This window comes from Oryctolagus cuniculus, chromosome 2 (genome assembly GCF_051225735.1).
Source record: "Oryctolagus cuniculus isolate XC-2025 breed Fujian yellow rabbit chromosome 2, ASM5122573v1, whole genome shotgun sequence".
In the NCBI taxonomy this organism is placed as follows: domain Eukaryota; kingdom Metazoa; phylum Chordata; class Mammalia; order Lagomorpha; family Leporidae; genus Oryctolagus; species Oryctolagus cuniculus.
Window position 1 is genome coordinate 175407227 of NC_142868.1, and position 12199 is coordinate 175419425.

The window sequence follows — 12199 nt, forward strand, 5'->3', positions numbered from 1 at the left end:
AGAGACACAGAAAGAGCAAGATCTTCCATCCACTGGTACACTCCCTATATGGCCGCTGGGCCAGTTAGGAACTTCATCCAGGTCTCCCACATAGGTAGCAGGGGTCCAAACACTTGTGCCATCATCTGCTGCTTTTCCCAGATGCGTTACCAGGGAGTCGGATTGGAAGGGGAGCAGCCGGGACACAAACCAATGCCCATATGGGATACATCACAGGTGGTGGTAATACCAGCACAGCATAACGCCAGTCCCAAATAAACACTTTTATTTTCCCTCTCCCCACTCCAACAACTGAATGATAAAAAGCAGGAACCAGTTCTTTCATGTGCACAATAGGGTTGCTAATTATTGTTGGCTTATTGAACCCTGATATCAAATAGCTTTTGTCTATGTAGTCTCCCATTAATAACAAGTCATTAATCTAGGAAGACCCATAGGGGAAAAATTGCATTCTTCACTGACAACAAAATTATCCTCCTTCCCCAATTGTTAAGATATCTGTGTTCACATTGTTACATTTCTAATCAAGATATATTTTGTAATTTCTATAATTGATAGAGTGACACTCTTTTTTTTCCTGATGCATTCCATAATTTAATAGCATCATAAGGAAATATATAACTGATCAAACAAGTAATTCTATCATCCACTTGTGACAGTAAAGCTATGGTTCTATCTAATCCATACTTATATCACAAAACCTGTATCTTAAGTATAACTGAGAAAGAGGATTATCTGAAATTATTCTATTTCAAATAGGTATAAATAAATTCTATATGAAATTGTATAGCATCTTTATGCATTCTCCATAATAATCATCATATCCCATTTATCATCAAAGGACACAATTTCATTTGGAGCCTGTCACTCTAGGCCGCTGCCTCACAAGTAACAGTTGATGACTTTGGGAGAGAGAGCTCCAACAATGAAAATGACATGACAGCAGACAACGCAGCAATGCCTAGTCAGCCACCTCCCAAATACCCATGGGATGAACTTAGACAACCTCAAGGAGATAACCCATGTGAAGTCATCCCATCCGCACCCAGTGAGGATCCCCACATTTGTGGCAGTCCCCAGGCACCCCAGGCTCTCAGGGCAGTTGCTAGACCCCATCCCACCCATATGTTTGTCATTAATCTCAAAGTGGATGCAAAATTCAGGCCCTGGATTCCAATGCCTTTAAAAAGGCTTCTGCCAACCAAGGGCCGAGGATATGCTTGTGTCTTTCCAGAGAATGCTGGACAGCCCATTTGGGTACCAGCCAGAAACATCAAGCCTGCAAGGGACAGCCAACCAGAACCAGCTGAACAAGACAGAGTCCGCCTTGTTAGCAGATGCACCTGCCCTGTCATCCTACCCTGAGGAACTGCCCATAGCCACATCCGCTACTGCTTTATACCCAACTTAACTCTGGTCAGTCATTCGAACAGCCAACAGCCTGCGTGCGGTCACGCCATTCCTGATTACCACTGTTCCTCATTCCTACCCCATCTGAGCAAGCATTCCTGTGGTCTCCCGCTTTGAGCACTGGTTAGTCAACAACGGGTAAGATCCCCTGTGGGACAACCTAAGACAGAACGGGGTCAACAATGGTATGGCCAAGAATCATGCCTCTCATTCCTCAAAAATAAACGAAAAGGGGGAAATGTGGTGGAATGAGAAGGCCATGCGAAGATGGCCACTGATAACAGAGCCTGACTGACAACAGGCTATGACTGGATGGTTTTGGAAACCACATGACAACAGAGCCTTCCTGGCAACAGGCTGTGATTGCATGGCTTCAGAAACCACAAGGCAACGGAGCCTGACTAGCAACAGGCGGTGATTGGATGGCTTTGGAAACTGCCTGGCAACAGGCTGTGATTGGTTAGGGCACAGACCACCCCTTGACCAGATTGGCTGCCTTGGCTATTTAAGCTGCTGTACCAACTGAAATAAATGAGTCTGCAGGATGCGCGCCTCTGGCCTGCTTTTACCCGGCTCCCAGGGTCTGTGTGGTGACTCCGTGCCTCTTGCCCCCACTACCCTCCTCCTCTCAGAACGAATCCACAGAATCCACAACAGAGAACATCACATTTGGAAAAAAAAAAAAAAAAGGGCTGGGGGCCAGCACTGTGATGCAGTAGGCTAAGACTCTGCCTGCAGCACCAGCATCCCACATGGGCACCAATTCATGTCCCAGCTGCTCCTCTTCAAATTCAGCTCTCTGCTGCTGGCCTGGGAAAACAATAGCAGATGGCCCAAGTGCATGGGCCCCTGCACCCACATGTGAAATGTGGAAGAAGCTCTTGGCTTCTGGCTTCGGATCAGCCTAGTACCAGCCACTGTGGCCATTTGGGAAGTGAATCAGCAGATGGAAAACCTTTCTATCTTTCTGTCTGTAACACTACCTTTCAAATAAATAAAATCTTTGAAGAACAAAAAAAAAAAAAAAAAAAAAAAACAACATTGTAAGCACAGCTTATAATGCCAGCATCCCCTAACAGAGTGCCAGTTTGAGTTCCCACTGTTCCACTTCTGATCAAGCTCTCCGCTAACGTGCCTGAGAAAGCAGCAGTTGAGGGCCCAAGTGCTTGAGCCCCTGTCATTCAAGTGGGAAACCTGGATGGAGTTCTTTGTGCCTGTCTTTGGCTTGACCCAGATCTCCATGTTACTGTGCCTTTCAAATAAACAAATAAATAAATAAATATTTTAAAAAAACAACAATGCATTACCGAATAAAATGCTTGAATTCCAAAATTAATGTCTTCCCACAGATGCTGTGTTATGGCCCAAAACTCAGGCTTATGACAGTTACCCAAGGCTTAGAGAAGAGATAGATTGACATCAAAAAAAACTAAGGAGGGTCCGGTGCTATGGCATAGCAGGTAAAGCTGCCATCTGCAGTGCCGGCATCCAACATGGGAACCGGTTCAAGATGGGGCTGCTCCCCTTCCAATCCAGCTCTCTGCTGTGGCCTGAGAAAGCAGTAGAAGATGGCCTATGTGCTTGGGCCCCTGCACCCACATGGGAGACCCAGAGGAAGCTCTAATTTCTGGCTCTGGGGAGTGAATGAGCAGATAGATGACCTCTCTCTCTGTTTCTTCTCTCTCTCTGAAATTCCTCCCTTCAAATAAATAAATAAATCTTTCAAAAAAAAAAAAAGAGAGAGAGAGAGAGAGAGAGAGAAAGAAACCTAAGGAGTAGAGTTCAGTATCTAGTCATGTAGGGAGAAAATAAAGGACAGAAGCAGGGAGAAGCCCAGCTCCCCGGCCCTCAGGGACTGCTGTGGGGTGCTCACCCAGTTCCCGCCTCGAGATGGCAGAGTCAGCAGCCTGTGATCCCTATCCCTGAGTTACTACAGCTTTCCCTGCCATCCTCCACGCTTCTCTGAGAATCAACAGCTGCTCCTCACTGAAGTTGTCATAAAAACACACAACAGAACACTGGGAGCAAGCCCAGGAGATGGACATTCATCTCCTGGGACTGCTGACTGTCGCCACTCCTCATAGCCACCCCTGGCTTCCTCCCTCAACGTCACTCTCAGAACACAGTAAGATTCTAGTGTTCAGTGTGCCCCAGGTAAATCTGCTTGCAGCCTCTGGAAAGAATCAAAGCAAAATACAGACTTTAAGTACATTAGGATCACCAAAATGAAAACCAAAAGTGTGGGCTAGGGGAATCTGAGATAAGAAAATATCAATGCTAACGGCATCCACTGAAGTGAGTAATGAGACTTATAAGCAGGTAAACTGATCAAGAGTCAAATTTAAGCTACAAGAAGAGAATTTATTACAAACGTCAAAAGGAAAAAAAATTGCACTGAGGCAGCACAGAACTAATTGAAAGGAATTCTGATCATCTTTTTTAAGAAGCTCAAGAAATTCCAAGTCTAAATGTTCAAAATATCTACAGAAGGCTAAAGTAAGGAGACAACCATGGTAGCAGCTAGAGAAAGTTGTCTCTTGTGGCTAGCGCTGTGGCACTCCAGTATAAAACGCCACCGGCAATGCTGGCATGCCATTGGGGCGCTGGCTCACATCCAGCTGCTCCACTTTCCATCCAGCTCCCAGTAAATGCTCTTGGGAAAGCAGCAGAACATGGTGCAGGTCCCTGGGCCCACCACTCACATGGGAGACGTGGATGTATTTCCAGACTCCTGGCTTCGGCCTGGTCCAGCCTCAGCTGTTGTGGCCATCTGGAGAGTAACCCAGCAGATAGGAGATTTCTCCCTCTCTTTCTCTCTCTTTGTCTCTGTCTCTTCTCTAAAACTCTGTCCTTCAAGTAAATAAAATAAATCATTTTTAAAAAATCAGTATCTTGGTCTACTCTTGGTATTTTTTCAAGGGGTAATAAATAACTGCATTATTAATTAATATTTATTGCATTGTACAAACAAAACAGCATTTACCTCTACTTATGAGTAAAAAAACAACAAAGCCTAAACACAGGGTATCCCTGTCCCAGTCACCTTGAAAATGCTCAAGAAAGGATAAATTAAAGTCTCTCCCCATCCTATTCCATGTTTCTTTGGTATTCACTTATTGAAAATGGTAGCCTTGGATGTTAACTGAATTGAAAAACTTACACTCCAACCTACCTTGGCTAAGTGTTCCTGAGGAGTAGGAGCTGGACTGAATTCATGGTGCGAAAGAACATCCCCTTCCCTTTTTACATCCAGAATGAGTTGGGCCACATAATTTTCCTGGAATCGTGTCCTTTTCCCTAAAGCACCTGAAAAAATAAAATAAAATTATATTGATACATTTGTTAATTAGATCTACAGGAAGAGTAATAATTTCACAGAGTTTTAGAATTTATAAGGTGTTTCGTCCATTTCACATAAAAGAAACCTGAAGCCCACTGATGTTAAAATGACAAAGTTATATAGGCAACAAACTATACAGCCAGGACTCAAATCCAAGATTTCTACCACCAGATTCCACACACTCTTTTTTATATCAACTACTTCCCTTGTCAAAAGACTAACTCACTAAACTTTTTAGGTAGAAAAATCATCCTTATCTTTATATAGAAGATTAAAAAACAAAGTTTCTGAGGTACAGTCACTTGTTCAAGATGCCTGGGCTATGGGCCGGCACTGTGGCATAGTGGGTAAAGCCGCTACATGTAATGCTGGCACCCCGTATGGGCGCCAGTTCAAGTCCTGGCTGCTCTACTTCTGATCCAGCTCTCTGCTATGGCCAGGGAAAGCAGTAGAAGATGGTCCAAGTCCTTGGGACCCTGCACCTGTTTGGGAGACCCAGAGGACGCTCCTGGCTCCTGGATTGGCACAGCTCTGGCCATTGTGACCATTTGGGGAATGAACAAGCAGATGGAAGACCTCTCTTTCTGCCTCTGCCTCTCTGTAACTGCCTTTCAAATAAATAAATCTTAAAAAAAAAAAAAAAAATGTCTGGGCTTGTCAGTAACACAGCCAGACTAAAAGTTAGGATCTTCAGGTTCCAGATCACACAGTATAGTACACTGTCTTCCTCCAACACCACAATTTTTTTTCAGTAAGTCTCTGAAATAACTGTATCAAAACCACTTTAAGAGAAACAAAAGCTCCAACATTAATTCTGTGGAAACACCAGGCTAACAAGTCTGGATGTTAATCTGTGATAAATTCAGGTCCAAGTCAGCCAGCAGCATTCTGAACATGTTACACGAAAGACAGCCACTGAAAGAATTTAACACAGCTTCCTGTTTAACAGTGAGCCTGCAGCTGAGTGGTAAAAATAATAACCTGATTCTCATTTATATTTGTAAGTCCCAAATTCACATTTTTAAGTTCTTCACCCCTAAGTTGGAAAAACAGAATATATGAAAGATTACATGGTAAATATACCAGCAAAGATGAATATGCAGAGAACTGTACTATTAATTTTAACATAGTATTAAAAAAGTCTCCCAGGACCAAAATAATTAAAAGCACAATCCTTGAAATTAACCTCACAAGTTATATTATATGTAAGTATATTTTCAAATACAGACAAGACTCCAACGTATACATGGCATTAATCCAAAACTTAAAGCTAGATATTAAATAATTTTTCTCACACAAACAATATAATAAAAGGTGGCTAAGACCCCAGCCAGGCCAAAAAGTCATATTTAACTCATAATACATGTAAAGAATTTTACTGCTAGCACTAGTTCAAGAGAAAGCACAGAAATTGGGAGTTAATAATAGGCCTCAGAGAGAATCTAGACGTAGCACAGGGAGGACAAACAGGGTCAACCATTTCAACAAAAACAGACAGACAGTCATATCTTGGAATGCTCAGTCCAGCTTCAACAGTTTTAAATGCTGTGACTAATTGATGATGTCTGACTAGCATTAATTTATACAATATTGAATGCCAGCTACAGTGTGAGACATTAGGGTGAGCAATATAAAAAAGAAAACAATGTTTTTTATTTGTATTCAAAAGAAACATAGAGAACTCAGGAGAAGTTCTGTAACTCATTTGTTCACTCAGTAAATATTTGAGTGTACACTATCTAACTATATTATAAGGCAACAAAGAAACATCAAGTAGGGGCTGGCACTCTGGCACAGCGGGTTATGGGTTCCAGTTTGAGCCTTAGTTGCTCTGCCTCAGATCCAGCTCCCTGTTAGCATACCTAGGAAAGCAGTGGAGGATGACTCAAGTCCTTGGGCCTCTGTACCCACATGGGAGACCCAGAAGAAGCTCCTGGCTCCAAATGGCTCAGCTCCGGCCACTGTAGCCATCTGGGGAGTGAACCAGCATATAGAAGACCTGTCTCTTTTACTCTCTCTTGCTCTTGCTCTTGCTCTCTCTCTCTCTCTCTCTCTCCCTCCTCTCTGTAACCCCTTCAAATAAATAAAATAAATCTTTAAAAAAGAAAGAAGAAACATCAAGTAAACAAAATAGTCTAAAACTCTGCTCTTGAGGAAATCCTGGTTAGGATCCTCACATGCCATATCTACTCTAACTTCCAGTTAACGGGCATCCTGGGAGGCAACAATAACGGCTCTAGTAACTGGGCCCCTGCAGTGCACATAGCAGATCTGGATGGAGTTCCTGTCTCCTATCTTCAGCCCAGCTCAGGTCCAGCTGTTGTAGCCATTATGGAAGTGAACTAGCAAATGGAAGCCCTCCTGCAACTCTCTCCCTCTTTTTCTTTTTCTCTCTGCCTCTTTGCTTTTTAAATAAAGTCAAATTTTTTTTAAATTCTCCTCTTAAGTAATACCAAAAAAGCAGGATGGAAGCAATAGGGGAGTATTTACAAAAAGGACAATGCAGAGTCCAAACTAAAGCTGGAAATCAGAAGAGACCTTCAGAGGCCCACACACAGAACCAAATGGTCAAAAGTCTGTGGAATGCCTGGATGCATTCCACAGATGTGCCTCACCTAGACAATAAATGGGAATCTCAGGGAATAAAGAAAATGACTAATTTCAAATTTATTCTTAAACTATGAATTTTTAAATAAAATCTTCAAAATCTAGTTTTAGAAAGAATAGGATATAGCAAATCAAATTTCAGCATAAAATACAAACTACCAGTATATTTATTAGTTTTATCTTAAAAAAATCAGTATGCACAAAAGTTCATGTCTTACCTGTCAAATTAATTTGTAAGTTGCCAAGGTCTCTAGCAATATTGAAGTGATCTTTTGCTTTCTTATATTCATAATAATATAAATATATATATGCACTTTCCAGATAGAATTGAATAGCCAAATATCGACCCGAATCACCTGCAAACAGATTCTCTAGTTTCATCACTGCAAGACAAAAGATATTAAAAACTATGATGAGAAAAAATGTATTAATCAGTAAATTGTTAAGTTGATAACATGTAAAGTCAATATTACATTTCCACTTTTAAAAAATTTTAAATGCAGAAAGTAAGAAATATAAATACAGTAACAGTTAATAGCTATCATTCTCTTGGCTCCAAAAATGAAGCTAAATACATATACAAATTACCTCCTTTATTCCACACAATCCTAGGCGATCTAATTCATAACCCTGCTCTTTCTCAGAGTACTTGTCTTAATTGTGTTATTAAAAAATGTTAACAGAAGGTATTGACACAATGTACTAAATGGATCTGCAGGAGTTAAACAATGATTGAAATGTGATGAAGAGGAGACCAGCTCACAGCTTCTGTCATGGAGAATGCAAAACTTCTCCCTTAATAAAATGGAGGGGCGTAGTGGGTAAAGCTGCTGCCTGCAATGCCAACATCCCATATTGGCACCAGTTCAAGTGCCAGCTGCTCCACTTCTGATCCAGCTACCTGCTTATGGTCTGGGAAAAGCAATGGAAGATGGCCCATGTGCTGAGGACCATGACACCTGCCTGGCCCACCCCTGTCCATTGTGGTCATCTGGAGAGTGAACCAGCAAATGGAAGATCTTTCTCTCTTCTCTTCTTTCTGTAACTCTTTCAAATGAAATAAATAAATCTTTTTTAAAAAGGAGGAGGGAACAGATATACAACCATATTTATCTAAGCTAATATAAGTATCAAATAACAACTGAATGAATATTGGTTTGATAATAGGATTCAAATTTATTTCTCAAATACCTGACACATGAGGATAATAACCTAGAAGCAACATCTGGAATAAAATGACTGTCGAAAACTAATTCTAAAGTGGTTGCTTGACACACACCGAAATTGTGAGGGTGTCAAACATGTCATCTCATTCAACTAATCCTTTCAAAAAGAATCCCCTGATGAACCATTCCTCCCAAATATTTCCAGGAATGGGTTGGTGAGCATTTCACAAAGCAGTCCACAAAAATGACTGCATAATAAATGAATGGAAAATGCACTTCCACTGTATGAAGAATGATGATAATTCCCTCATCATTAAAACTGAAAGAGAAGTTAAATTTAATGTCTACTCTGCCCAGAACCCAGTATTTCACAAGTTGTGTTTTTAATTTCTCACCATGTCTTTGAACTGATATGACTTTAATTTAATTCGTTAAAAAACTGAACTCAAGCAGCTTATTGACTAGTTACCTCCATTAAAAGGCAAAGTCCACCTATTATGTACACATGCATATCATCTTGGCTTTGATCTTCTACTCTGTGCTGTCTCTGCTCAACTTAGGTATTCAGAGGGAATAAAGTAGGGGGATAGACACCGAATTTTTTCTTTAAGAATTAGCTTAATCTTGAGGTTCCAGCAGCATGGTCAGCTATCCTCCTCAATAAAAATACTTAAAAACTTTAATATATTTATATGTAAACTGCTATTCTGGCAACACAATAAAGAAATCCTCAAGCAACAAATAATAAATGAAAACTACAGCCTGAAGAAGTACCACAAATACTGAAATCATAGCCTTCCCTGAGGTTATCTACCAAACCCTAGGGGTCAGAAAATTATATGGCTCAAGGAACACCAAAGATAAAAGATGAGGCCTAGACTCACCCAAAGCAGGCAGTCCTGCAAGAGATTTACATCTAAAGCTGGGATACACAGAATTCTATCGTCAATGTAAGGTTAAAATACAGGTAAGTCTACCACTTACTGTGGAAGAAAAAAGCAAGCAAAGTGACAGTAGGTGAAGGGAAAAAAATGCACTCCAAGAATTCTTTTTTTTTTTTTTTTAAACAGGCAGAGTTAGTGAGAGAGAGAGACAGAGAGAAAGGTCTTCCTTTTACCGTTGGTTCACCCTCCAATGGCCGCTGTGCCCGGCGCACCGCGCTGATCCGAAGCCAGGAGCCAGGTGCTTCTCCTGGTCTCCCATGGGGTGCAGGACCCAAGCACTTGGGCCATCCTCCACTGCACTCCCTGGCCACAGCAGAGAGCTGGCCTGGAAGAGGGGCAATCGGGACAGAATCCAGCACTCCAACCGGGACTAGAACCCGGTGTGTCGGCGCCGCAGGCGGAGGATTAGCCTAGTGAGCCACAGCGCTGGCATCCAAGAATTCTTAACCACAAGCCAACCTTCACACAAATCTGAACACCAAATCCAGGCTATCTATGTAGTCCAATTTTTTCAGGCTAAGAATTGAAGTCAGTCAAGGAGGAACCAGGAACAAAAACAAATCCTCTTCAAAATTACTAGATATGGTCTATTAAATAATCAATAGGTTCAAGAAAGAAAAAGTCAGAAAATATGAACAAGGAATCAGAAACTATAGAAACCAACCAGGCAAACTGGAAAAGCAATCTCAAAACAATCCATAATTTTTTTCTTGAATTAAAATTTAAAACTAAATGGACAGACCAGAGAAGTAGAACACAGATGCAAAGAAAGTTATGCATGATACAACACAAAGAATCAAATAGATGGAAAATTAAAAAATGATGCCAGTATTGTGGTATAGTGAATAAAGCCACTGCCAGCGATGCCAGCATCCCACATGGGCACCAGTTCAAGTCTTCATTCCACTTTCAATCCAGCTCCTGCTAATGCACGTGGGAAAGTAGCAGAGGATGACACAAGTGCTTGGGCCCCTGCACCCACATGGGAGGCCCAAATGAAGCTCTTGGTTCCTGGAATCAGATTGAACCAACCCTGGCCATTGTGGCCATTTGACGAGTGAACCAGCAGATGGAAGATCTCTCTCTCTCTCTCTCTCTCTCTCTGTCTCTGCAACTCTGCCTTTCAAATAAATAAATAAGTCGAGAGAGAGAGGAGAGAAAAAAAATTTAAAAAAAAAAAAAGAAAAGAAAAAAATTAAAGAATGTTGAAGATGCCGTTATGTGTCTGAAGATGTAGGAGAAAACGATGAAGAGATAATGGCTAAGAATTTTCCAGTGGGGCAGGCACTGTGGTGCAGCGAGTTTACACCATGGCCTGAAGCACCGGCATACCATATGGACACCGGTTCTAGTCCCGGCTCTACTTCCCATCCTGCTCTCTGTTGTGGTCTGGGAAAGCAATAGATAATGGCGTAAGTCCTTGGGCCCCTGTACACATGTGGGAGACCCAGAAAAAAAGCTCCTGGCTTCAGATCAGCACAGCTCCGGCCGTTGCAAACAACTGGGGAGTGAACCAGAGGATGGAAGACCCCTCTCTATCTCTCTCTCTCCCTCTCCTCTCTGTGTAACTCTTTCAAATAAATAAATAAATAAATCTTTTTTAAAAAAAGAATTTTCCAGAAATGTGGCAAGACAGTAAATCTCAGAATCAGAAAGCCCACTAAATGCCTGGCAAGATAAATGAAAGTCATGAGTTTCAACAAAGTCAAACCAAAGAGCACCAAATACAAATAGCTGCTCCTCTTCTTTTTTAAAATTTAATTTTATTATGATTATTTTTTTTTTTTTTTTGACAGGCAGAGTGGACAGTGAGAGAGAGAGACAGAGAGAAAGGTCTTCCTTTTGCCATTGGTTCACCCTCCAATGGCCGCCATGGCCGGCGCGCTGCAGCCGACGCACTGCGCTGATCCGAAGGCAGGAGCCAGGTGCTTCTCCTGGTCTCCCAGGGGTGCAGGGCCCTAGCACTTGGGTCATCCTCCACTGCCTTCCCGGGCCACAGCAGAGAGCTGGCCTGGAAGAGGGGCAACCGGGAAAGAATCCGGCACCCCGACCGGGACTAGAACCCGGTGTGCCGGTGCCACTAGGTGGAAGATCAGCCTATTGAGCCACGGTGCCGGCCCTTTTTTTTTTTTTTTAAGATTCATTTATTTATTTGAAAAGCAGAGTTACAGAGAGGCAGAGGAAGACAGAGAGAAAGAGAGAGAGAGAAAGGTCTTCCACCTACTGGTTCACTCCCCAGATGGCTGCAACCAATGGAGCTGTGTTGATCGAAAGCCAAAATCTAGGAGCTTCTTCCAGGTCTCCCATGTGGGTGCAGGGGCCCCAAGCACTAAGACCATCTTCCACTGCTTTGCCAGGCCACAGCAGAGAGCTGGATTGGAAGTGGAGCAGCCAGGACTTGAACCGGCACCTACATGGGATGCCAGCACTGCAGGCAGCAGCTTTACCTGCTACGCCACAGCGCCGGCCCCTGCTCTTCTGATTCAGCATTCTGCTATGGCTTGGGAAAGCAGTGGAAGATGACCCAAAATCTTGGGCCTCATGGGAGACCCAGAAGAAGCTCCTGGCTTCAGATTGGCCCAGCTCCAGGTGTTGCAGCCATTTGGAGAGTGAACCAGCAAAGAGAACGCGTGCGCGCGCTCTCTCTCTCTCTCTCTCTCTTTCTCTCTCCCTTTCTCTGTTTGCAATTCTACCTCTCAAATTAAAAAAAAAAAAAAACAGTAAAATGAAAA

The 12199-nt window shown here is 42.4% G+C and overlaps 1 protein-coding gene across 2 annotated transcripts in view; it reads right to left on the bottom strand.

Moving 5' to 3' along the window:
• The window catches only part of TTC27 (tetratricopeptide repeat domain 27), a 214578-nt gene that overhangs the window by 170737 nt on the left and 31642 nt on the right, over positions 1-12199 (bottom strand). For both annotated transcript variants that reach the window (XM_002709924.6, XM_051843020.2), the window contains exons 6-7: positions 7576-7740; positions 4583-4716 (exon numbers count right to left, since the gene is read on the bottom strand). In XM_002709924.6, coding sequence (XP_002709970.2) covers positions 4583-4716; positions 7576-7740 — 299 coding nt within the window. The remainder of the gene's footprint in view (positions 1-4582; positions 4717-7575; positions 7741-12199) is intronic.